The sequence below is a fragment of the Centroberyx gerrardi genome, chromosome 13 (assembly GCF_048128805.1).
Source record: "Centroberyx gerrardi isolate f3 chromosome 13, fCenGer3.hap1.cur.20231027, whole genome shotgun sequence".
NCBI lineage: Eukaryota > Metazoa > Chordata > Actinopteri > Beryciformes > Berycidae > Centroberyx > Centroberyx gerrardi.
Window position 1 is genome coordinate 12672271 of NC_136009.1, and position 26534 is coordinate 12698804.

Here is a 26534-nt window from a genome sequence, read left to right on the forward strand (position 1 = left end):
CCCTGCAGGTAGCAACACCGTGGCTTGTTTTCTGCCTCGGACTCTATGGAGAAATACAGTTAAGGTGAATTGAAAAAGTTGCCTTGTGTGCTCAGGTTAGAAGCAAAGATCCAACCGTGTTTCTGTTGTGAAATAGCTGTGCAATTCATAAGTAAAGAGAGATGTGTGGAAAGAGTAGTTTGGACATTACGCCGCTTGCTGTGATTTAAGTATATGAATAAAGTAGCTTCTGTTCTCAGGAGACCCTGCATTATGTTTGACTCCCACTGCGTGTGTAAGTGTGTGTGTATATGTCTGTCTGTGTGTGTGTGTGTGTGTGTGTGTGTGTTATAAGAGAAGAGACAGGGTTTTCCTCCTGTCGCAGCCTAAACACTGACTCTTTGAACAGCTTGTTTAAGGTCCCCTTAGACACCCACACATGCACACACACACGCACACGCACCTGCCAGGAAGGGAAAGTGTGTGTTATGAAAACACGCTCGTGATCTGACTCTGGCGGTCTCCCTCCCTGTTTGCGGAACCCCATGGGTCTTATTTGATATCACAACAGGGTGTGTTTTTGTCTGTTAGCCCGTAGAAAGCTGAAAGGAAGCCCGTCTCCGTCTGTAGTTTGTTACGTCTGTTTCTTCTTTGCCCAGTCACCTCAGATTTCTCTTTATATGCCAATTCCTCTTTGAAAAACCTCTTTGAAGTTCTCTGCTCTCAAGGGTCACCAAGGAATTCACCACAGCATCAAGAGCCTGTTTTCTCTCCTTAAAACTAGGTCACAAGCCTCATCCAAGCTTTAAATTGGATGTTTTGGTAAAATTCGGCAGACTGCAGTTGGCCAACCAGAGTTGGAATCAGACTGGAAACACACAACATTCAGTTGAATTTTAAGTAACTCATTTCTTAACATCTGGTTTAGGTCCCACCTACCTGACTATAGGGGATAAATATACTGTATAAAGAGAATGTAAAAGCATTTCCTCGCGTTTTTTTCTTTTTTTTAGCTTGCTTCCCTCCCTTCCTTCCACGCTCTCTCCCTTCTCCCCTCTGTGATCTCTGGTAATCTCCTAGATTCAGGCTTGGTTCAAAGTACGTACTTTGGCTGGTGAAAGCACCTCACCTCGACCGTTTTTCTTTCATGGGGCCATCCGCTGGATTTCATGGCAGGTCTCTGTGACGGGCCACCTAGGAGAATTTCTGAGTCTGTTCAAAGCCCTCGGTTCTACAAGCATATAGACTTCACGCTGTGAAATGAGGTTTGACTGTTGAAAGTGCCCTGCCAAGCTTAAGGCGGGGAGGAGAGTGAAGGTTGAAAGGCTCATCCTGATAGGTGTATCTTAAGGAATAAGAGGAGAAGGGAGTGAGATGGAGAAAAGGAGGGGAGCAGAGGTGTGTGTGTGTAAGAGGGAGAGACAGACAGAGAAACGGAGACAGACAGAGAAATACAAAAATACACACACATGTGATCAGGAACACAAAACAGCAGGAAAGAAAGTAGTAAAACTGTCATCTCCCATTAGAAATGGCTGGGGATTATGCATTCCAAAAAAACACTTAAATCCTAAGCAAAATAAATTAAATCATATGTGTGTGTGTGTGTGTGTGTGTGTGTGTGTGCGTGCAGACAGAGACAAAGACTTGGTCTGAACATGAACATGCGATTGGTTGTGAATGTTGGCTGGGGATGTGACGTTTCGAGAGAGACAGGCCTCAGCCAGGGGAAAACCAATTAGACTACGGAATCTAAAACAATGCGTTTGGTTTCTCACTCAATTTACACATAACCATATTCATAGCAGAGAGCTCTTTGCGGATTATTACTGCTCTGCTCTTTGTTCTGAATCTGGAACAGAGAGTGTGTATAGTGAGAATAATATTTCAAGATTTCATTCAGAGATGAAATAAATAGCCCGGAGGCGCTCTCTTTGTTGCAGAGTTGGCAGGTTGTGATTACAGTCGGTGTAGCAGTATCATTCAGTATCAGTTTTGAATTGAGTCGGCTGCAGCTGCCGTTCACTACCCTTTAAATGACTCAGTTAGTGAGAATGAAGTCATCATTGCTGTCTGTGTGTGTGTGTGTGTATGTGTGTGTGTTCGTGTTTGCCTGTCTACCCTTTAGATGGCTTATGATAGCGGGAATTGTTACTTTGCTTAGTTACTTTATAGGTGGTTGTTCCCTTTATTGTGTAATTGAGTTGCGTGTGTGTGTGTGTGTGAGTGTGAGTGAGTAAATAAAGTCTCTGTGATAACAATCCAATAGGATGTGATCAGATAGACATCAGACATTGTATCATAAAGCTGTTTTTTTTTTCTGTGGCTCCTATCTAACACTCATGAACCTGTGTCATAGAGCACACACATGCCCACACACGCCTGTGCTCTCTCTCACACACACACACACACACACACACACGCACGCACTATCACCAGGCCAGTGATTCAACCAGCTAATGACTGCCAGACAGACAGAGTGCACTGTGTGTGTGTGTGTGTGTGTGTGTGTGTGTTTATTCAGAGACAGACAGGCTGACCAGACTGACTGAGAAGCATGGCATGCCAAGAATGTGTGTGTGTGTGTGTGTGTGTGTGTGTGTGTGTGTGTGTGTGTTTGTGTGTGAGTGAGAGAGAGAGAGTTTGTAGATGCATATGTATACATACAGTATAAAGTATACTGCTATTCTGTGTGTGTGTGTGTGTGTGTGTGTGTGTGTGTGTGTGTGTGTCTATGTGTCTGGTCATGGGGAGTCCTTTGGGGTTATTCAGTAATGACTTTATGTAATAGGCCTTCCTATGAGAACCGACTATTGGATTACTTGTGAATTATCGTAGTGAGGGAAACAACATGACTGCGGGGTATTAAAAAGAGATTTATAGATGCAGTGAAAACTGTTTGTTTTTCTCATCACTCCAGCTCTGGCCCACTGCGCCACATCATTGCTTCACTTTACCTTAAATCAGCAGCTCCCATTCCTCCAGTACTACAGCACACTTTGGTTGCTGCACGAACCATTGTAGGATCAGATAAGTAGGGGTCATATGCAGCAATGCAAATAAATGCTGGATGAGGTCCAAACTGCATTATCTGGAAATGTGATGTAAATTATTCAGCCTTGCAGCCCTCTGACTTCAAAGAATGTCTCTCCTTCCATCTAAAATGCAGCATCGAACCGATTTCTGTTTGCTAGATAGTGTATCGTGCGCCAAATTGTTGATGCATTGCAGACACACTAAGTAACAGATTTATTTTGTTACCTTGAAACACGGGGTCATCTCTGTCTCTGCCTAGTGTGTGTGTGCACGCAATGTCTCTGACACACACACACACACACACACACAGACACAGCAGCAGCAGCAGTGGCAGCAGCAGCAGCGGCAGCAGCACTCTTTCCATTCTCTCTCTTCCTGTCTTTATAAATGTGCCAATTAGCAGTGCTTTGATTCTCTACAATGGGAGCTGTCTCAAACTCAGCTCTGATATGTGATGTTTTCTCTCTCTCTCTCTCTCTCTCTCTTTGTATTGGAGCAAATGACACATCAAACTCCATTGCAAAATCTGGCAGTTTGCTTATCGGCTAACATACAAACCTCCCAGAACATCATTTAAGACCTTTTCCGAATCATTAGAGCCCACTGTGAGGCATACATATGATCCACTAAGCAGCACTTAGCGAGCAGTGCAAACCAATTTCAGCCCTTAGACAGCCTCGCTGACCAGATGACTGGGCCAATCATGACTGTTTTACAGAATGGGAAGGAAGGAAGGAGTGTGTGTGTGTGTGTGTGTGTGTGGGGGGGGGGGGGGGGGGGGGGGGACTAGGGAAGTTAAGTTGGAGAGAGGGAAAGACAGGGGAAGAAAGGAGATGGGGGATAAAGAGAGAAGAGAAAGAAAGACTTAAAGCATGGGCTGAAGGGAAAATGAGTCTAAAAGAGTAAAAGCAGGATGAGATCTGGAGTTGGAAACCAGAAGGAAGATGGCTCCAGTGGGAGGAGGACAGAACAAAAGGAGAAAGACAGCGAGAGAGAGGGTGAGGACAATCAAGACGGAGAAAGTAGAGAACTTAGCGGAACCATGCAAGTGTGTGGGATGATGTGGATGAGGCAGCGTGACAGCATGACACATGAAGAGATGAGCTCAGCTGATCAGCTTCCTCAGCTGAGTTGGGAAGGGAAACTGGGAAACCACACTTTCAGGAGGTTGGTGTAAAACCAAACACGCCCCGCATCTCTGCCTCCACACTCTTTGTTTTCTTTTTTTTTCTTTCTTTTTTTATATACTTAATTGTGTCATTCAAAAGTCAGTTACATTATTAGGTTCTAAGTAACAGTAATTCTTACTGTTCAGCCACATTTTTCCGAGGTTCATTTTTGTGCTATAGGATAAAGAAAGAAAAGAGGGAAAGGAAAAGAAAGACAGTAAAGAAAAAAAGAGAAAAAAAGGGGAAAAAATGTTAATAAGGAGGTAGAAGAGATTTACAATATGAAGAAAGATCTACCAGTTGTCAAGAGAAAGTACATTTTCACAGATGTTATTTATTTCACATATGTCTGTTTTCGCAATACTATCTGAAAAACAACAAAAACACCAAAGGTAGCCGGACTGCCAACTCCCCTGAAAGAAGGTGAGTGGCATGTGCTGCACACACACGTAAACCACATAAACACACTCACACTTGCCGTTGGCGGAGTTTAATTCACACTTCATAGTTAAAATCATAACTACTGGGTACACAGGCCTCGCATTCCAGATCTGTCAACGAGAAGTGACCCACTTTTTTTCTTCTGTAAGCCGGCTTCACACTCTGACCTTCCCTCCTCCCCTCTCTCCCCTCTTCCCTACTGTTTAGTCTGCATCACATGAGCTTACACACTGCAGGTCATACCTTAACCAGCTGCTGCTGCTGCTGCTACATGCAGCCACCCATTCACTGAACTGCAGAACACTGAGATCCATTCATGCCCAGCACGATGATTTATAGATCAATGAACATTAACAAGTTTACAGCACAGCACACTATGGTGACATGCTGTAGTTTTGTTTGGTGCACTGGGCTGGCCTGGTCTTATGGTCTGCATTTTGTACAATTGTGGATCTAGCACTACACCTAAAAACCTGTTGGTGGATAGTATCAGGGGATGTTGCATTGGTTTTAATTAAAGCTAATCAAAAACCAAGTCAGAACATCACTTTTCTCTGTAATGGTCAGTACTTTCTCAGGTTGTCTAAGGATGCAATGACCTCTTGTCGATTTGATCAGAAAATAACTATATAGAAACTGCAGCATGCCGATGTGTTGTCAGTAGAGCACAGTTTGGATTGGTTGGAGTCTTCATTTCAGAGAAACAGAGATCTGACATAGAAGTTCTTCCTGGGTTTATTCTCACAGTATATTTGCACACAGTATATTTATACTTGCCCATCAAAATATTAATATTTTCATAGTTATAATGATCAGTATAGTTTGTTGTTCTAGGTGTGAAGTGGGCTTTACAGTTAGAATTTGTTTATTTGTGCAAGGTTAGGTTGAACTCAGCTCAGTTGGGTACAGTTAAGATGAATGCCTTTCCATTATGTTCATCAGTATTTGACCAGACTGTTCGGAGCAGTGACCCAGCTTTCCACTGGCATCCAGGCAGTTAGCAAGCTAGCGCTCAGAGTTAGGTAAACACACCAACTACTGGCTGTGTGATATGTGGGTCAGTGGGTTAGTGCTTTAGCTTAGCTTAGCTGCTAGCCTCAGGCGTAATGGCTTGCAGCCTGCTTTTTGCCTCCTTGATTTCTCTCCCTCTGCTTTTTACTCTCATAGGTACAAGCTCTGTCTCTCTCTCTCTCTCTCTCTCTCTCTCTCTCTCTCTGTCTGTCTCTCTCTCTCTCTCTCTCTCTCTCTCTCTCTCTCTCTCTGTTGCCCACTCTCTTTTTTTCTCTTGCTGTGGCTTCCACTCGTCTCTCTCCCTCTCTCTCTTCCTTGTTGGTTCCCTCTGAAGTGTTGCCTTCACTGCACATTTAGACAAGCCATCAGTGGCTCTTCTCCAGATCCCACGCATCATGCAGGCACACATAAAGGTACTTGCTACTCAGATAGCTACTACATGCTGTGTGGTTTTTGTACCACACAGCCCTGCTTTTGAATACCATCAATAGAAACTTGTAATGGAGTTAATTTCCTGCAAAATGGGTTGATCTTTTAAAATGGAATGTTTTGTGGTAAAGAAGGCCTTTTCTAATAAGATTGCCCTGTTGGAAAACAAACAGTCTAGAGGTTATGCTGGTGGCCAGCTTATGCTGGTCGTGCTCTGACCACAAATACTGGTTTAGCAGGTGTTTGGTATATATTTTATGCTGATCTTAGCTGGTCTTCCAGCATTAGTGTTCTCATTTACCATCTTTACCAGCATCAGACCTTGATCAAGATCAAGACAGCAAAAGACTAGCAATGCCCATCAAAAACCAGCTCAGACCATCAACCAGCTTTAGTTTTACGTTTTTTTTTTCAACAGGGTGATGCTGGCAAAAAATGCTTTGCTCCAAAAATTGGGGAAGCAATTTATGCATTTGTACTGTAAACCACAAATAAACACAATATTAAAGCTATAGTATTACTTTTTACAGTGGATAATCAGTGGCTAGGCAGTTGCTTTCATTCAAGATATTTTGCATCCCCAGGTCAATTAAACTGAACTGGTTTCTTGTAGGGACACAAAGTAGTCGCTACTAAATATCTGCAGATGGAAGCTAGCTGACTATGTTCTACAAAAGATACAAAAGAAAGGTCTACGGTTTATGGTTGTTCTGATACTACACTACAATATTAAATGACACAGAAAAACGTTAGATGTACTGTATGTTTGAAAGTGCCGCACATTCCTCATCCTCTGCTGTGAGATCTAAACAACCTCAGCTCCAGCAGAGAACAGTGGTGTCATGTCAGTGCACTCACAATCAAATATTTAAAGCCGGAGATGAATAGGGGAGAGAGAAAGAAAAGAACAAGAGAAGAAAGAGCTGGATATAGGGAGAGAAAGATAACAGAGAAAGACAAACAGAGAGACACATATATAAAAACAGAGTGTTTGAAAAGTGGAGATACTATAGATAGTGTTTTTTGTTTGCCCTCTAGTCTCCAAGCCTTCAGGAACACAGTACGATGCCTACTGACAAAAGAGATTGTGAGAATAAGGGAACAAGAGTAAGTAAAGACGGGGAGAGAGAACAAGACGGAGAGAGAATAGAGGGAGCAATGAGGTGGGAGAATCAACACAGAGAGGCAACTAGAGTGGAGAGTGACAGAAACGGAAGGATGAAGAAATGAACAGAAAAAGAGGTAGGGAGAGATATTAGAGATGGAGAGAAAGAGGAGGAGAGAGATGAATAAAGAGTGAGCGGGGGGCAAATTGAAAGTCATGTCAAGAGATCGGTGTCAGCTCTGTGGAGATCAAATGAACTGTTTAGTGACGGGGGAATGAAAGAGGAGGAGGCAGTGGAGAAATTGGGCTGCTAATGGTGGGCTGCAGGGCAAAAATTACACTGATTACTGAAGGTAAAAGTGTGGGAATATTGGTGTTTTACACTCACACTAATACACACACTCTCACACAGAGCTTAATGCTTATTGCTGTAGACCTCATATTTAATGCTACATTACGAGGAAGCTAGAGCGTCATTTTTCTCTGGTCTCATCTCCAAGAATCCTCATAATCCCAGGATAGTGTTTAATGTCATCAATTCTGTCATTGACTCTCGTCAGTCAAGGGTGAAAAATTCCTGCAGTTCTTCACCCAAATCTCACCTCCTGTCAAGGACCCATCAGCTTATCTGGAAAACTTAGACAGCCAATATGAAATCCTCCACTTGTCCCTTAGACATTCTCCCCACCAAGTTTTTTAAAGAGATTTTTGACATTGTTAGCCCTTGAATTCTATATATCATCAGCAGCCCACTGACCATAGGCACCTTTCCATCTGGTTTTAAACATGCAATACTCCAACCCTTCCTGAAGAAACCCAGCCTAGATCCTAGATCCTCAATAAATACAGGCCTATTGCAAAATTGCTACTTGTTTGAAAAGTTTTAGAGAAAGTCATTTCCACTTAGCTGATGTCCTTTTTGAGTCACATTGTTGAGAAATTTCAGGATTTAGAGCACTTCACAGCACAGACTGCTCTGCTCAAAGTAACTAATGACCTTCTATCAGCAGCAGATGCAGGTGATTGTGATATTCTTATTCTTTTAGACCTAAGCGCTGCCTTTGATATAGTTGATCATGTAACTTTAATTAACTGTCTGGGCACTGGTTTGATATTACAGATGTGGCACTGAACTGGTTCTGCTCCTTCCTTGTCAATGACTCAAGCTCTGTCCCCAAATGTAATTCATCATCAGTCATCATCCTCAGCACATTTTACCTGCTGTGTTCCACAGGGTTCAATTTTAGGTCCCATCTTATTTTCCTAGTTCATGCTCCCACTTGGTCACATTATCTGTAAACATCTCTTTTCGCTGTTAGGCTGATGATTCTCAGTTACACCTGCCCCTCAAAGCTAGCATCCTGCCTTGACACCCTCCATGAGTGCCTTGCAGGTAATAAGAGCTGAATGTGTCAACATTTTTTTTACACATCAATAACAATAAATCAGAAATTATTCTTTTCGGTCCCCCCAGCTCCACTATCTTAATTCAAAATAAACTAGTTTTTGACAGCAACCTAAACTTTGACGAGCAGGTGAAGAGGTTATAACAGTCCTGTTTCTTTCAGCTGAGGAATATATCCAAAATCAAACCACTCCTATCTTCTACCGACCTGGAGAAGACCATCCATGCCAACAGGTGCCCAACATAAAGACCACATTACTCCAATCCTTACTTCCTTACACTGGTGTCCTGTCCCTTTCAGAACTGATTTTAAGATTTTATTGATCACTGTTAAAGGTGACTTGGTCTGAAGCCTAACCTCATATGAGCCAGGATGCAGCCTGAGATCCTGGCAGAGCTCTTCTGGCTGTTTCTGAGTCTAGACTGAAAACAAAAGGTGTTCAGGCATTAGACAGAGCCCCCACACTGTGGAACGGCCTGCCTGAGGAAATTAGGCTAGCAAAGTCTGTGTCTTCTTTTAAATGACTTCTCAAGACACACTTTTATAGACTTGCTTTTAAGTAATTGTTTCTCTTGTTTTTAATCTTGTTTTGTTGCCGTTTGTTCTATTACTGTTTGTGTTTAATGCTTTGTTTCTCACTCTCTGTAAGGCACTTTGTACTCTGTTTTTGGAAAATGTTATATAAATAGTTTATTATTATAATTATGATGAATAAATTAAATTACAATAAAATTCTCACAGTTGTTTCTCTTCTGTGCTTTTGTGTAGTGTTATGTAACAATGTAACCATGACTAATAGTTTGATAAGATAGTCATATCCTTAAGATGAAAAGTATTTTTTATACCGTCGCTACCTTCAGTGTATTTGTCTTTAAAGTACAGGGACAGAAGGTAGTGTGGCACAATTTCCTCAATTCCACACTAACTCAATTATCCTCATTCAGATCTCAACACTAAGCAAGTGTATATTGTTAACCCTTTTTCTGTCAAAGTTTACTTTGAAAGCACAGCTAGCGTCTTCACATTAAGACACATAAGCCCATCTGTAGTGTTGTTGCTCTATATATAGAGTGCAGTGGGGGTTGACTAGTGCTGTTTCCTTGCCAACAGGCCTGCCAATCACATTGGAGCAATATATAGACAACAGCGTTTTTTTTTAATAGATTAGATGAACAACACAATACTCTGTATGTGTGTGTGTGTGTGTGTTTGTGTGTACATGTTTGTGTGTATGTGTGCACACTGCTTGGTATTGGCAGCAGAGGAGTTGGTGTGCAGCACCACAGCTGTTGCTTGCGACCCACAGGCCTGCAATATAGAGCGTGAAATATAGTGTATTAGACATTTTTATTGATTATTAATGTCACTCTGCAGCACCTGGGGGTCATTACATGATGAAGTGTGTGTCTCTGTCTGTCTGTGTGTGTGTGTGGGTGACATGTGCATTTGTGTATTTGTGTATTGGTAGTGGTATGCTTCTAGCCTTAACTGTCCAAGCTGTGTGTAACACCACATCTGCTGTTTGGCCAGTCTGCTGTACGTCCAACTACCAGATAGTGCCAGATATGCTGTTTCCAGCTATTATGTGAATTTTATGCAAAGTTTTGAAATGTTGCTTAAAATAAAATGCAAATTAGGTGTATTTCCATCAGTTGAGTTGAAGCAAATAAAGAGACTGAATGTACATCAGACAACACATCTATGAGAAAAACTTCACGTTACATTATTATTTATTTGACAAATGTGTTTCCATTGCTGTTTATTGTATAATTTCCATTGAGCCTCTGTATTTTCATCATTATAATTGACATAAAAATACTTGAATGGAAACCCGGCTATAGAGAGAGAGAAGGAGGGAGGGAGGGATGAAGATGGAGGATAGAGAGGGATGAAGACAGAAGGATGGAGAGGAAATGATTGATCAGCAGGGGGAGGACAAAGGAAAGAACATGGAATCCTGAATGGCGGTGCTGAATACACACTGCAGGGGAGCAGTTATATAGCAGTTGATAGCAGGTTACTGTACTGTACTGTACCACCAGTGTGTGCTAAAAGCTCTACTGGCCTACTATACTAGGTTTGTGTAAAACAGAGACGGCCCGGTGCGTTGAGTGACACTGAGAGAGAGTGAGAGACAAGCTGAATTACTGCAGAAAGAAAACCAGAGTGATTTCACACCTGATTATCTCTCCATTTATCCCTGTCTCTGTCAGGACTGTTCCATTTCCCCTCATCTGTTCCACCACAGTGGTCCACCTAATGTGTGTGTGTGCGTGTGAGAGAGAGAGAGAGAGAGAGAGAGAAAGGGAGATTAGTGGAAGAAAGGCCACAGGCAGAGGTCAGTGGCAGTGGCGTTGGTTGCTTATAGACTTAGTCACACACATGCAAATATTAGCACATCGTCACTCTTTATCATTCATGTACAGTGGTGGTCACAACAGTGGCAAGCGGGTCAATCTTTGGGACCTTCCAAGTAGGTGCCAGACTGTTTTCACATTCTAAAAAATGCAAAAATATAGTATTAAACCCAATAAAACATTTAATGAATCAATTTTGCTTAGCATTAGAAGATAGGCTACACTGTAGTTAGCAAAAACATCTAACCTAATCAGATAATTATGTCAACGTACATGACCTAGCTGTATAAACTGTAACCTGTGCCATCAGAAATGCTCTAGCTGCACGAAAGTACAGTAACTGTTGCCTTTGCATTCACTAATCCAGCAACTATGACAAGTTCCGCAAAAGGAGGCAAAAATACTGTTTTCACATTTAAGGGGAAGAGGACTTTTTGTTCACTTTGGTCAAGACAAGTGTGTACGTCTGTTATCTCATCCAGCTCGAGTGTGGTGTAGAAGGGGAAACCTAGTGCAGCATCACAACCACCAGAAATTCAAAGACTATATCTATCTGAAGGAAAGTTGAGGAGCTGAAATCAGTTTTGAAAGCTCAGTGGTGGCTTTTTGCAAACCCATCAATGTAGAGTAAAGCTGCCACAGAGGCATCATTCCATGTAAGCCACATTTTTGCCACGCACAAGAGCCTTTCATGGATGAGGATTTATTTAAAGAGACTAATGCCTCTTTGACATGCTGCATTGAAAAAACTATGGATGCATGTGACATTTTTCTTGATAGAATAATGTATGAAATAAAATAAAAGGCCATGTTTCCTTCCACCTTGGTTTGGGAACTGATCTTGGCATTGAAAAGGTTGATGACCACTGATTCAGAGGATTGTTGTTTTTCATTTATTTAAATCAGCGCTGGTTGCTCTCTGCTGCCCTGTTTAATCGGGCCATGACACTGAATAACCCCATCCCACCCCATTCCCACACAGGTCCAGTTATTAACTGAGCGATCTGATCACTCTTTCTCTCGGTAATGAATGAAAGCAGTGAAAAGATGATCCTCCCCAATCTTCTTCTCCTCTCCTCTTTGTTCAGGAAGCTGTAGGATTGGCCTCTAATCAACACTTCAATTTGGCCTCCTGACATTACCAATTTACTGACAGGCTGGATTACTTTGTGTCTTCTCATGGATTCAGTTCTATTTTAAGGACTCTTGTCTCTGTCTCTGTCTCTCTCTCTCTCTCTCTCTGGCATTCTTCACTCCGGTGAATGAAACTCATCCCATTTATTGAGCTGTTACTTCATTCAGCACTTCTTCTTTTCTGGCTCTACAAAAAAATCGAATGTGTGACATCAGTTTTTTCAATGGCCGCTCTGTGTTTTTGCACTCCTACAAGTTAGTAGGAGTTAGTTAGATGTACCTGTAGGCGGTGAGAGTTTGCAGGTCATAAGTGCAATCATAAGGGTTCACAAATATGCTTGCACTATCTATCTTTTGGTTCGAGTTAAATGTTTCTTTTGTTAGTCGAGCCTCCTGAGTCCCCTTAGGACACATGAAGAGGAACAACAGTCCGTCTGTGAACTGTCTCGGTGCTGTATCCATCTGTTGGTGTGAAAGCTGTACGGTTTCCATGACAACACTTCTTTTACGGTTCCTCTATGCACTTCTCGTGAGGATGATGTCATGACCTCAAGTCAAGTGAACGGGTTTGCCTTAGCGCTCAGGAATCCTGTCCTGTGCAATAGAGAATAGAGACATGACGTAATGTTTTTTTTTTATTAATTTCCACGAAAAACCTTTTTTTAAAGCTTTATTTAACCAGGGAAAGTTGACTGTGCAGCCTCTGTCTTTTCCAGCGACACCCGGCTTCACATTCGTACAGTTCCTCGCATTCGCAGCCGCGGTCTCCTGCTGTCGGCCTCTGAGCAGCTCCACTGGAGCAACTGAGGGTTAAGTACCGGACTCAAAGGCATCTCGACAGTAGTTGCTGAGGCAGTGGAGAGCGTTACTCATTCACTTTCCCCACCCACGGTTTCCCAGCCAATCCTGGGATTCCACAAGGGACCTTTCTGCTACCACCTGCCGTACACTAAAACTCTCAGGATGACGTTTTTCTATTCTCATAGTGTAAGTAAAATATTAGAGGATAACACGTTTTGCCTCCTGCCCACATCAGGTTCACTTGACCTGTTATGAATCACAGGCAGCTTACAGTACAACACACCTGTTGCACATAGCCTTGTTGATATGCAAGCATAGTGAAACAAGGATGTGAAGGATGCATTGTTCACTCCAATGTTTGGCTTGTAATATGAGAGTAAATCAAGTAATTCAAAACAATCCATCTGTGAGTTTCAGTGTGCATCGAGCCCACATTCTTCACTAACAATGTTTTTATGCGTTTGCCGGCACTGCAATGAACATGCATTGCCGTGCACAGGATTACTTTCTACTAATGTCTTCGATTAGTTTCCTTATCGCTATGAATATCCCACCAACTGGTGTGCCTGGTGGTAACCTTGGAAACCAGCAACCCGTGGTGACTGTGCGGGGTTGAATCCAGCCTCTGCCACATTTCTCTTTACTTTCTGAAGGGGAAAAGAATTAGTGACGCACTGAAGGAACACGGACTGCCCATTCTCTGTCTTTTTTTCTCTCTCTCTCTCTCTCTCTCTCTCTCTCTCTCTCTCTCTCTCACAACAAGCCATAGCAAGAGGTTCATTTCCAAACAAGACATCCACAATTTGAAACAGATACCGTCTTTCACAATATGGTTTCTGTCATTTCTGGTATTTGTGAAGCATTGTGTAATTGTGTTTTGAGATAAAACTCTTCTAACTGTCAGACATCTGCTCCCTCAACCTTTACAAAGTGAGACATGGCCTTATTTTTAGGGAATGCCAACTCAGATCTAGGACCTCTGGATGACTCTCCTTTAATTCATTTAATTCCTCATCTGAAATGCAAAACCTATCCTAGAGCATCACTCCTGTTCAGAAATACTTGAAGGAAACTTAAATTATGGCTAGGAGAAAGTGGGGAGGAGGGGGTGAAGTTGCTCCTAGACACTGACCTGGGGTCACTTTTGCAACTTACACACTAGCGGTTAAGATTTGGACAAGAGGCATGGAAGCTAATCCCTGCCTTCTCAAAGACAACTTGACCCTGGAGTGGTTGGGAATGACGCCCGTGGTATGAGGTACTGAGGATGTTGGGGTGGGTGTTGAACAGCAGAGGGCATATTTCTCTCCTTGACTGACGCTGATCATCTTTAATACGTGTCTGCCTGCCTTGTTAAATCTCAATACAGAGTTGACAGCTGGGCACTGTTTGAGTCAGGATTGCATATTCACAAATATAGTCATGCATAATGTATGATTAGAGCTTTATACCAGAAGTAAAGAAAAGTGAATGTATTGCAGACACTAAGCAAAGTAGTTACTAGTGAATGGGCAGGACCGCACAGATGATTCATTGTTAAAGGCCATGATACGTGGTTAACATGTTATGGCAGTGTGGATTGGTGGTAACATCTATAACCCATGTTTTCAATCACTTATTTTCTCCTTATGGCCCACTAGGTTAATCACATTGAATCACCTGTTTATTATGGCATAAAGTTTTTATTATTATCTAGTTCTAGTGCCCCAAACAGTAAAATGTGCTGAACTGGACCAATAATAATAAAAGAAAATATGGAGCATTTCTTTGAGGATATTGTTTTACTATCTGGCGCCAGTCCCTTTAGTGGTGTTCTCTGTCCTCTTCTGGTGCTACGTGATCTATAATCCATCTCTGCTCTCTCTGTCTCTCACATGCATCCTCTCTCTTTTTCTATCTCTTCATCTCTGTAGTTATGCATGGCTTTCTCTGTCTGTCTCATACACTGTGTCCCTTCATTCCCTCGCCCTCTGCAGCTTTGTTTGCCTCTCTCTCATACACATACGTTCTCTCTTCTTCTTTCATCCTTTCTTTAGTTATCCATCACTTTATCTCTATCTCTCTATAATACACATTGCCCTTTCGTTCCCTCGCCCTCTGCTTGGCTCCGTGCCCAGCCAGCTATAGGTCACTCTGTTGGCTGATACTGTAGCAGTCCAATCCAAACCCACTCTGCTGCCCTGTCCTCTGCACACTCTGGCTGCTCAGGTTAAGTAGCTCAAAGGAAATGTTGAGGTTGATCCTGGTACTTGATCGTACTCGTCTTTTATGATGCGTCCTTTGTGCTATTGTGAAAGCACTTGATTTGTTTATGGTAACATTTTGATGAGATTATGCTCAATCTATAAACCAGTTATGTAGACTATGACGCAGAACCTGCAGAAAACCTGTATGTAATGTTTTTATCAGGAATTCACAAAATCTGGTTGATTCTTGTGGCCATCCAGTTTTTACATTACAGTGCATTGCCAATAGTTCGGCTCGGTCCTTGGCTCATAAAATATTTACATATGGGAGGAAATGTCAGCTGTTTTTCACTTAATTACAGTTTAAAAAATACACAATTGGAGATATGCTGTTTCTGAAAGAAACCCAAACTATGCAGTTAATCACTGTTCAGCTTCTTTATGATATGTTTCTATGCACCATGGTAAGAAGAGTATTGTAATTCTTGACAGTTCAAATCATCGAAGTTATGAGTCTTTTGAATGCAATGTAAATATGCCAACATAGATCAGTCATTTAGACTTGTAAACTGCTTATTCAGTAGTCAGACTTGTTGAAATGTGTTTGCGGTTTCACCCTGTTTGCTTTGGTTTTATGTCCTCTCCTCAAGAGAGACTCACCCTTCAAGAGGAAGCGATTGTGACGAAGCCTTATGAGCATGATTTAATCCATGTGTGTGCGTGTGTAACTTACACACAGTGATGGATGACTGTTTTGTAGTAAGGACAACCATTGTGGAGTGTGCCAGAGTGGGGAGGGAGTCACCTTGCGATGAATCATTATAGGCAGTGTGTGGCCGCATTGCAGACCATTGAACCTCAACTATCTTAAAATGACCACTGCATGATCTGATGCTGTGCCTAGAGGTAGAGGATGTTCATACATAAAGGGAGAGATATCAGAGAAATACTTTCAAGACATTCTGAAATGGTGCAGAAAAATCTTTCTAGCCTCACACAAAGAACCTATAATGATATCTAAATAGTGCATCTTGATGTTGGGTAAAGTTTGGTTTGAGGCCCATGTTCAATATTGGGTCCCTTCCATCAGTTCCTGCAGGTTGGTGCAGTTTAAGAATGGCTCTTATTTGGCTATATATACTGTATATATCATGTATATCATATATTGTTTCCCTTCAAATGCAGGCTATTATGCTATGACCTTTGAAGGGAGTGAAAACGGGCAAAATAAATTAGATTTTGATATTTAGCTGATGCTGTGTCCTATGACATTGAAATACACAAGGAGACATGTGCAGACACACACACACACACACACACACACACACACACACACACACAAACACACACTAACCAGTCATGGGTACTTTTGTTGCTTCCGTGTCCTATAATTAGGCCAAGTAGTGTGTGTACAAGGTCTTTATTTCTTCTGCTTCTCTTTGTTTCAGGGTCACCTCCTCTGTGAGGAGGAAAGGAGGTTTGTAGAACAGTTCATATAATTGATGCATATAGGTGAGGTGAGAGGAAGGAGGCATCCTGTGTGTGTTACACTTAATGCAAGTGCTACATGTGTGTGGCAATGAACCAAGAAAAGCTGGTAACAAGTGGATTTCCCTCGACAACATGGTTTATTTGCATATTAACTTGTTCACCCAGACTTTATCTTTAATTAATTGAGTGATTGACCTTTTTAACACTCTACTGTGCACGGAATCTTAAAAAAATTGAAAATGTAACATGTGAGAGAGAGACAATAAAAGGAGAACAAAGGGAAATTCCATTGAAAAGAGAGCTAAAAGGAGAAATGGAGAAAACAACAAAGACAAATGAAAACACAGCAACAGTCAGCAGCACAATTAAAAACATGGGAAAATTTATGGTAAAATGCGGTCGATGCTGAATAATAATCAGTGAACTCCAGAGATATTGCATGTTTAGCCCTTTACAGTGTGACCTTTGCATCTTGTTAAGATTTATGTTTGTGAGCCTACAGTTTGGTTTACTAGGTCATTGGGTGATGCTGTTGTGCAAATCAGTGGTTGTCAACCACTGTGCCGTGGCGTCTTGTGATTGTGCTCAAATGTTTAAAAAAAATCAGTGTCAAACAAAAATGCTGCATTCATTACATTAGAATTAGCTTTAGTAATCATATGACCATACATTCATCCTCCCAAGTTGATGCTGATTGAACCTTTTCCAGTACAGTGGATGGATGTCTGAATGTTTGCTGGGCCCCTGGTATGATCACTATTTTTATGCCAATAAATAATTTGGTGTGTCTTTTGGATTTTCCGTCTCACCAAATTCAGTGATGGTACTAAAAGAAAACACTGAGAAACACGTTTATCAGAATTCAATGTTATGCAATATCAGAAACCAATATGGATCAGGAGTCCATTCCTCTACTACTAAATATTATACTACGATACTACGATACTAATAGGTGTAGCTCAATCATTTCACATGCTTCCACGGTGAAAATACTTTTTTAACTTACATTGCAAGTTGAAAAGTAGTAATCAAATCCACCTTGTGCTGTTTCCATGTTATGCTCCACTGCTGAGTAGCTGTCTGTTCCCTGCAGCTTCACTGCTGCAGCTTCATATTCTGTAATAATAATAAATAATTAAAAACAAATTGTAGAAACTAGGCATCAAACTGACCATGAGATATTGTTCAGACATACAGAAATGTGTGTTGCTAGGTTACCTAAATTGAGTAAAATGATGCCAGAGTAAATAAAGCTTAATATCCATTTTGGACTGTCTTTAGACCACTGGCTCCTATTTCTTATGTTTTCAAAGGAAAATACATGCTGGTGTGTGTTCCTGTCCCGCTCTGAGCAGAGCACGTTTTTAGCACTCAGAGCGCTTAGTGCTAGAAGTTAAAAATACTTCAGCTTTTAGCAAAACAATGTTGCACATCAAATGGTTGTCAGTTGTCTCATAGCAACAGCAGTAGCCATGACAAGTGCTTCCCCCAAGCATCTGTTGCGTTGCCAGCTACGAAAAGATGCCTGGTGGATCCAACGGCCAAAGTTGTTTTTAGCTCAATTTCACACACTTTTATTGGAGAGCGCTCTATTACTATTGTTCAACTAGCTATTTTCAAGGGGAAAAACTGAAATGGGGATGCTATCCTTTTAAGAAGTTTACTTTAACTCACACAATACACTACTGTCCTTTATTTTACACTGGCAGAGAAATGGACTCTGGATTTTTGATATTGCATAAGAGATTCCTGATGAACGATTCATTCATTTGGGCCCTCAGATAAGCCTGAATACTGCTATAAAAATTGTGTAATACATAAAGAACAAAACACTTTGTGCCCAATATGTACGTCATCAGCTTGGGAAAGGCGATCTGTGGCAGATAATAAAATTGATAAAGGTGCTATTACCTGACCATGGTCCAAGATTTCTTCTTGCGTAATGTAGCCCAGTAAAAAAGATTATAATATCAAACTCCAATGCTTGTCAACTCCAGTGTATGTCAATACTGTCACTGGATAGACCTTGGGGAAGTAGGAAGAAAGCTTACTGCTCTGCTCTAGGCTACAGATAGATACATATTTACACTAGTCACCAGTTAAATACATGTTGAATGTGTGGTTTGTCAATTCTACTTGCCACTATAATTTCCCATTCATTTTCGCATAGGGAATTTGATTATTAGTCATAATATTTTAACGATGTAAGGTCGACTTACCATGAGCTATTATAAAATGACTATATATGTTCCTGTAGAAGCTATAGTCAATTTGATATAGTCATTTAGAATGAATATTGATTACATTGTTAGTAATAGAGGTATAGAAAATGTTAATGGCCAACATATATTTGCTAATTCCATTACACTTTCACTACTTTAGGCTACAGGTTACCCATAACTGCAGGAATAAAGGTATGTTTTGAGGAAATGCGCAAAGACACTGTAACAGTAGTGTGCAAATAAATGTATTCAAATAAAATGATTCAGTTGTTCATTTGTGTAAAGTGGATAGGAAGATGACAGGAGTTCAGAAGTGGACTGCAGATGAGAGGGCAGTCAAGCAGGGCTTTGGCTCATCTCCTTCTGTTTGGCAGGTCTGTTGGAGCGGCGTCTCTGCTGTTGCAGCCATGTTGCCAGCAGATTTCTTGTTCTTCCCCCAGAATATGCGGGATAGCCAAGAAAAGAAGCCACGCTTCTTTGGTTTTGTCGACAGACTTTCTTTGGCACTGGAACTCTGAGGTCCTGTAGGATTGACCAGTTGGACAGGTGGAAGTGTATTTTCCAGGGTCAGACTGGACAGATCCTTGGTGTCCTTTACAGTTTCAACCACAAGGCTTGGTGGAGCTTTGACCTCAACCTGGATGGCTGGAGCCTGGGACTCCTGAAGCAGGTTAGTTGATCCTTCCTGAAGCAGGTGAATCAGGGTGTATTCAGCAAGAGAGACGGGGGGAGCCTCCTCTGAGGTGGAGTTATTGTCAGGTCCAGCAGAGCGGACAGTGACTTCTGTTCCCTCACAACATTCAGGTTGATGCAGGACGGGGACAGAGCTTTCAGCAGCGGCCTCAGTCTGTGCACAAGAGCTGACCGTTTCACTCTTGATGATAAAAGGACATTGTTTGTCCTCCTTCTCCAAGTCCTGGAGGAACAACATCAGGTTAGAATCAGCTTTGATGATTGGCTCCCATTCATCAAGATGATCTTGAGTAGGGCCATGGTGTGCAGCGCAGGCAGCCATAAATGTAGAACTCACTGTTGAGAAAGCATTCATGTGCTTTTCACCAAGTTCCTCTTCCTCCAGGAGGAGAGAGAGGAACTGCATCAGGTGAGAATCAGTGCTGCTGACAACAGGTTCCCATTTGTCAAGCTGGTCCAGAGTTGGCACCTGCTGTGGGGAGCAGTCAACTACAAATCTAGAGAGATGTGATGAAGTGTAGAGGAGCTTCTCAGCAAATCCCTCCTTCTCCAGGTCAAAGTGGGATTTGACCAGTGGCTCCCACTCATCCAGGCAGCCCAGAGTGGATCCACAGGGTGAGCAGCAGTCAGCCACAAATCCAGATGTGTCACCTGGGGGAGCATAGAGGTATCTCTTTCCAACTGCCTCCAGGTGGTAGTCATCGTCAAAACCAAAGGGGGAGTGCTGAAGCAGCCTCAATCTCTCAATGATTTTGATGTCATCAGTCATTTGAGCCTCATGGGATGGAGCCTCAACAAGGCGGAGCAGGTTAGACTGAGCCTCAACATGCTGAGCTGGGTGGATGGATGCTCCAGCATTTCCTAACGCTGTGTCCTCGGTCATGAGAGGAGGCTCTTTCTCTGTGGGAGGAAGGTCTCCTTTGTCCATATCCAAGAGAAGTTTGTATGCTGATGAAGCTACACTGGCTATTGGTTCCCATATATTGAGGCTCTCAAATCCACAAGCAGGTTTGGAGCCGAGCCCAACAGCAGACTGAGGTGAAAGGTCACAGTCGAGCTCAGCAGTCACTCCAGAGAAACTAGAGGCTTCAGCATAAAGATAATGCTCCTTCTTCAGGACTTTCGCAAACATGCAGTTGATGTTTTCATGGCGATCGTCATTAAGGGCATTGAGTCGAGCGACCATTTGCATGGATGCTGAAAGAAATGCAATGGCAACATCTTAATAATCAAATAACCATGAGGCCACCTGATGTAGCTTCATTCAAGGTCAACATGCTTCATCATAGCTTCATCTTATGCCTTTCATCATTAGTTTTGTTTCAACAACAAATCTAACTGTGAATTTACAATGTAAATCAAACTAAGGAAGAACTGGACACAACTGCAAATCCTTCAACACAAACAACTACTCTTTCCTGACTGTCTCTTCTTTGTCTGTTCAGCAAAATCCTCTGTACTACTCGTTAAATAATAAAATTATAAATACATGTGGCTTACCAAGATGTAAATCACTCTCCATGTTTTCCTTTCTAAAAGGTAGATATTGTTGATGTTTCTCCAGATGAATGCAACGTGAGTTTTCTGTCTCAATTTGCAGGTGAACACCATCAGAGATGAAACTGTGAGTCTGTGTTTGTGTTCAGGTCAATCGCTCCTTTATGACACTGACATTCTAAATTCTATGAACTCTGCTGCATTCTGTCCAGCTGCATTATGATTCAGCAGATGAAGCTCAGGCCCCAGTAAACTTTGATGACAGAGATGTCCCACTTCGTACATGGTTTATAAACTACACATGATTAAAAAGCACATAACTGAATATTTGGAATTTGTATTTGTTTTAAGCCACAAGTTAGCTCACTCTAATCTTACTACTACCTACTATTATTACTGCTATATATTACTATTACCTATTACTACTACCTACTATCATATCTGAGGGGATAAAAAGAAAATTCAGCTTTTCAGGTGTAGAATTAATTTTTTCCAGGACAACCTGTGCATCAACCCATGTAGTTAATAGAAACATGGGTAGCACTTTACAATGGCCTTTTTCCAGTGCATGAACCTTTAAACACCAATTTGTTTAGTCCCCCCCTAATTATGTTATTGTACCCTGTAATTATTTTTTAAGTATGCGGTAATTATGAAAATAATTACACCATAACTATTTTATAAATCTCTCATAATTACACAATTGTTACCCCTTAATTCCTAGACTTCCTAGACTGTTACCCTGTAACTACTGTATTGTTATTTTATTAGTACCCCATAATTACAAACTAATTACACCGTAATTAGCGGGCTGCATGTCTATATTTAGTTCAGTAGTTTATGGCATAAGGCTGGACAAATTGTCAGTCAGTGGTCCCTAACCATGTGCCATGGAGAGACGTGCATTGTTTCATTCCAACCAAACACCGCAGCAGCTGAATTCACTGATTAGCACACCTTTATCCAGAGAGGAACAAATCAGCCAACCCATCTGGTGTAGTGTTTGGTTGGAATGAAACCCTGCATACACGTGTCTCTTGATGGCACATGGTTGGAGACCACTGCTGTAAGATTTCTTGAACCAATTAAGTGTCAAAGTAGCCTTCCCAGCCTAATTACAAAAGTATTCAGCAAGAACTGCTGAGAGAAATGCATCCATGCAATGCCCTTTTCCCTGTGATATTCTACTTGATTTGACTAGTTTTAGCCTCAGTTAATGACCATTCCACGAAAAATTATTATTTGGTTGAAAATCTTGTCATTGTTGTGCTTAAGGGCTTTCACAGAAACCACTGAGCCACAAGCTGGATAACATTAGTTTGCAACTTTGCTACATAATTACTGTACAGTTAAAAGAAATTGAACCAATTCCAGCCTGAGGGATTGAGGGGTATTTTCATCTGATTATGTGCATTTGAAATGGACTTTTCTGGCTTTGCCTAATGTCCCTGGCCTGGACCGACCTTGTTGGTTTTAATATGGCTGACCTTGTATGGCATCATGGCTGTAAGCCAAGAATGAGGATTAACTGTCTGTGTCAGGCTAAAAGAGACCGCAATTCCCTGGAGCCAACTGACAATTTGTTCATATTTAACGGGATGGGTGGCAGGCAGGTAAATTGTTGTTTTCCCTCACCTTTGACCTAAAGCCTTCATGCAGTGAAGGTACTGCACATGCTGCCTCACTTTGTCAAATGCAAAAAAACACAGTAAAGACACCTCATCCTCAATGGTCAACTTTGTCCCGCAGTGCAAAATATTCTCTAAGGTAACTATATATATATCTCTTTTGTTGCAGAGCAAATCATGTTTTCTCTGATACCTCTGTCTTTCATAAACAAAAAGATGAGTTTGACAGCAGAATATTGCATATTCGCATGTTTTTTAAAAGATGACAGGGTGTCTCCAGAGTGTGTTTGGGTATATGCACACAACATTTACTTTCATTGCGTATAGTTAATTAGGGAGACTTATTTCAGTAGGAGTGCTGGGGTCTGGGATCACGCATAATGTCTCACATTCCTTATGATTTTGGAAGCAAAACTAATCCCATTTCAGCACTAGACTTTATAATTACGAGCCCCTAGGCACTGTAAAAGCAACCAACAATAGATTCACCACAGATCGTAGTGTTAACAATGGCTCTCATGTAACCCACAAGGCATTTAACAGAAAAGGATGTAATTTATTAAGCAGCGCAGATGCATACTTTATAGCGATATGATATATAACAGGATGTATAATTGATAGTTTTTAATAGGTTTATGAGGTTGGATGGATATCAAACACTCATGATGATAAATTGTTCATAAGTACTTCCACAGCAGTTAATATATACATGTTTACAAGAAATTGTACAGTATGAACAGTAACAGGTTACACAGGCTGTTTAATGTGACTGTGATCCTAATTTTTGATACTTCTATGACAAGACACAACATTCTCAATTATTTCCATCACAGTTACAACTTTTTACATAAACATAAAATACATAAAATATGTTGGAAGCACAATCATCTTGACATGAAAAAGACAAAGGGACTTAACATGCATGGATATGGATATTTCAGTCCTTTCTGTATATGCTACATTAGCCTCCCTCACAGTCTGAGTAAGTGCAGTGGTCCTTGTGGTGCAGGCATAGATATTTTTCAGAACAAAGCAGCAACAACTACACAGCTTAGTTCTTGAAACTATGGCTGAGAACACGAAATTGGAGATGGTTTTATTGCTGGTGGGTCACCACATGACAAGAGTGGTATTTTTAATGAGCCTGTATCCCAGCATGAAAGAATACATTTCTAATTGGGGTCTCAGACTGACAATGTTAAAGAATCTCTGGATAGAGTCATGTTGGCAGGGTCGGCTAAGGCAAGCTGTCTGATTGGACTAAAATGAGTGACTGCGATTGGGGTTACTCTAGGCGAGCCTTCTGATTGGACAAAAGGCTAACCTTTGACCCCCATTTGGCCGATACGGAGCCGTCATTCCAACCTTCACTTCAGTCCCCTCCTCCCTCGCCCGCTCTATCATTACTCCCCCCTCTTCCTCCCTCTCTCCTCCGCTGTCAGATCCTGTATCCCACTCTTCCTCCTCACTATCTTTTTCTTCACTGCTCTGCCTCCTAATCTTAACCATGACTCTCTCTTCTATTTGCTCCTCCATATTTATCCCCCTCTCCACACTCTCTTTCTCCATTTTTTCCTCCCCCCCCTCCTCCTCCTCTCGCTCCTTCCTCAGGCTATCCTCTTCCTCTCCTTCCGTCTTTAGCCTCTGCTCACTCTCTCCCTCTGTTTTCACCCTCCTCTCCTCCGTCTCTCGTTCCCCCTTCACCCTCTCCTCCTCTTTCTCGGCCTCTATCCGCGCCCTCAGCTCCTGCTCTCTGCGGCTCCATTCCTCCTCCAGTCTGTGGTACATGTGAAGGGAGAAGTGCCATCCCCCGTTCTCCTGCAGCATATCCTCCACTCTGCCCAGCAGCTCTCTCACCTGCTCCTGCCCTTCTTCCCTCCTCCCATCTGCCGCCCCTCCTCCATTCCGCCTCCCTGCCCCTTTCCCTCCTTCTCTCCTCTCGCCTCCCTTCTTCTCCTCCTTTCTCTCTTGCTTGGTGGTGACGGCCATCTTGTTGTCCAGCACATGGTATCTATAGCGACACTTTTCCATCAGCCACTGCAAGGCGGGGCCTCCTGATTGGATGTGCTGCTCCACGCTTCGCCCCCTCCCCCTCAGCCAGTCTCCAAAGGTGAACAGCACCATAGTGTGTCTCCAGACTCCAGAGGTCAAGATCTCCATTCTGCTCTCAATTGCTCTCCTCTCTGGCTCAGTGAAATCCAATAGAGGGATTACTAACAGAATAACATGGGGTCCTCCAGATCCACACAGATCCAAGGCTCTCAGGAGTTCAATTTTCTCCTCTCTGGGCTTCGAGTCCTCAGATGAACCCCAACCTTGTGCGTCCACCACGGTCATGTGACGTCCAGTGTTGACGCCACTGGCGGCTGCGCTGGCCCCGCCTCCTCTGGTTTCAAAGACCCGCCCCCGGCCCAGCAGAGTGTTGCCAACAGAGCTCTTGCCTGTCCGTCTTGGACCGACCAGTAAAATCTTTAGTTCAAGGTTGTTGACTGACGGAGAGAAAGCGGGTGAAATAGAGAGAAAAATAGGGAGAGAAAGGACGGTTAGTTTGGAAATTATTGCTTGAACCTTTCTTCACTCCATATTATCTTTTTGAATATTGTATTTAGTGTTGAACCAAAATCATGCATGGTTTGCTCTGGATAGGTTGATAAATTATTTAAGTCATGAAAGATAGTGAAAAATGATGCAATTGGGCAGAGTGGAAGATTTATCTTCCCCACCCGCTAGCTGTCATATGTTTCATTGCATATGAATCATATCCATCTCATCGTATTGCAGAGACAATCAAGATGCCATCAAGCTTCACTGAGTGATTCATTATGAGTCATTTTTAGGCTCATCGCTTGTTTTTTTGCCCCCATTACATTGCACTGGAAGTGAATCATGTTGTTTTATAAGCATAGCTTTAATCAGAAAACGCAGAAAACCATGCTTATAAAGACAAGGTTACATTATATGACTTAAGCCTTTGTGAAATCTAAATCATTCATGACGGCTTTCGTCGTGTTTGAAATACTTAATTCTGGGTAGTCTCCTGATGGAAAGAATTTGAAAATCTTGTTGTGTATCTTTGGCTTAAAAATGCACTTACCAACATTTCCAGGTGAGTTCCAGGGTCCCATTGCGATTATCTTTGTAGATTATTCCTAGCAGCTACAGTAGTAATATCCCTCCACAATAAACATCAGTGCCACTCACAAGTGGTAGTGCTACATCAGTGATCCTGCAGCCAGGCTCCCAGGATCAACGACCTATAAGGTGAAGTCTTACTTTGTCTTTCATCGAGGGTTACTGTTTGACTGTGGTGACTGGGGTTGTGTCAGCTGATACATTCTCTTCTTATCAGCAATCTGATTTAAGCGCCTCCCAGATTTTCTGGCTGACTCGTCAACCTAGAGATATATAAGACTATCAAAACTTTTTATGGTTCCTATGAAGCTGTTGTTTTCTATTCATGAAACTCTCTTTAAAGTCTTGAACTTTAAAAAATCTTCCTGGAATTGTGATGCTTTACTGTTTTATAGGAAGATTTTAGATTTTTGTCATTGTCAATCATTGTTTCACGAGTGTTGCTTAGTGTTGAATGGCTTTTGACGGGCAATATGGAGCTTGTTTACAATAGTTGGACTAAAGTTGGTTAGTTAAGGAGGCTGTATAGACTATATCTACCTAGAATTATGTCAATGAATTGAGAAAGGCCCCAGTACTTCCTGATTGAATGTAGGTTACTCAATAAACTACTATTGCCATGCAACAAATACGCTGATGTTTAACAAGCTAAAAAAATATCATTATGCAGAGTTTTAGTTGACATTGATAAGCAGTAAAATGTACTTCCAATAAGTAAAAATTGAATTGTAGAGATGCCTCAATTGCGCAACTTCTTAGATATACGAGGACCAAGGAATGATTAACATTAATGTGTTGTGTCATGCTGGCTAGCCAC

At 41.9% G+C, this 26534-nt stretch overlaps 2 protein-coding genes across 3 annotated transcripts in view; one reads left to right on the forward strand and one right to left on the reverse strand.

Moving 5' to 3' along the window:
* The window catches only part of LOC139909299 (SPRY domain-containing SOCS box protein 4-like), a 70404-nt gene that overhangs the window by 29899 nt on the left and 13971 nt on the right, over nucleotides 1-26534 (forward strand). The window lies entirely within an intron of this gene.
* Nucleotides 4121-25710, reverse strand: LOC139909285 (GTPase IMAP family member 4). The gene is made up of 4 exons (XM_078287572.1): nucleotides 25680-25710; nucleotides 24547-25074; nucleotides 24257-24447; nucleotides 4121-4141 (listed from the first exon to the last, which is right to left on the reverse strand). Exons 1-4 carry the CDS (start codon nucleotides 25708-25710, stop codon nucleotides 4121-4123), a joined length of 771 nt encoding a protein of 256 aa, XP_078143698.1.

What these genes read in the sequence shown, in the direction of transcription:
- LOC139909285 (XM_078287572.1), bottom strand. Translation starts at nt 25,710, where the DNA reads ATGGGACCCTGGAACTCACCTGGAAATGTTG. An exon ending in GAACTCACCTGGAAATGTTG is followed by an intron (nt 25,075 to 25,679) that starts GTAAGTGCATTT and finishes TCTCTCCGTCAG; the next exon opens with TCAACAACCTTGAACTAAAG. An exon ending in CACCACCAAGCAAGAGAGAA is followed by an intron (nt 24,448 to 24,546) that starts AGGAGGAGAAGA and finishes AAGAAGGGCAGG; the next exon opens with AGCAGGTGAGAGAGCTGCTG.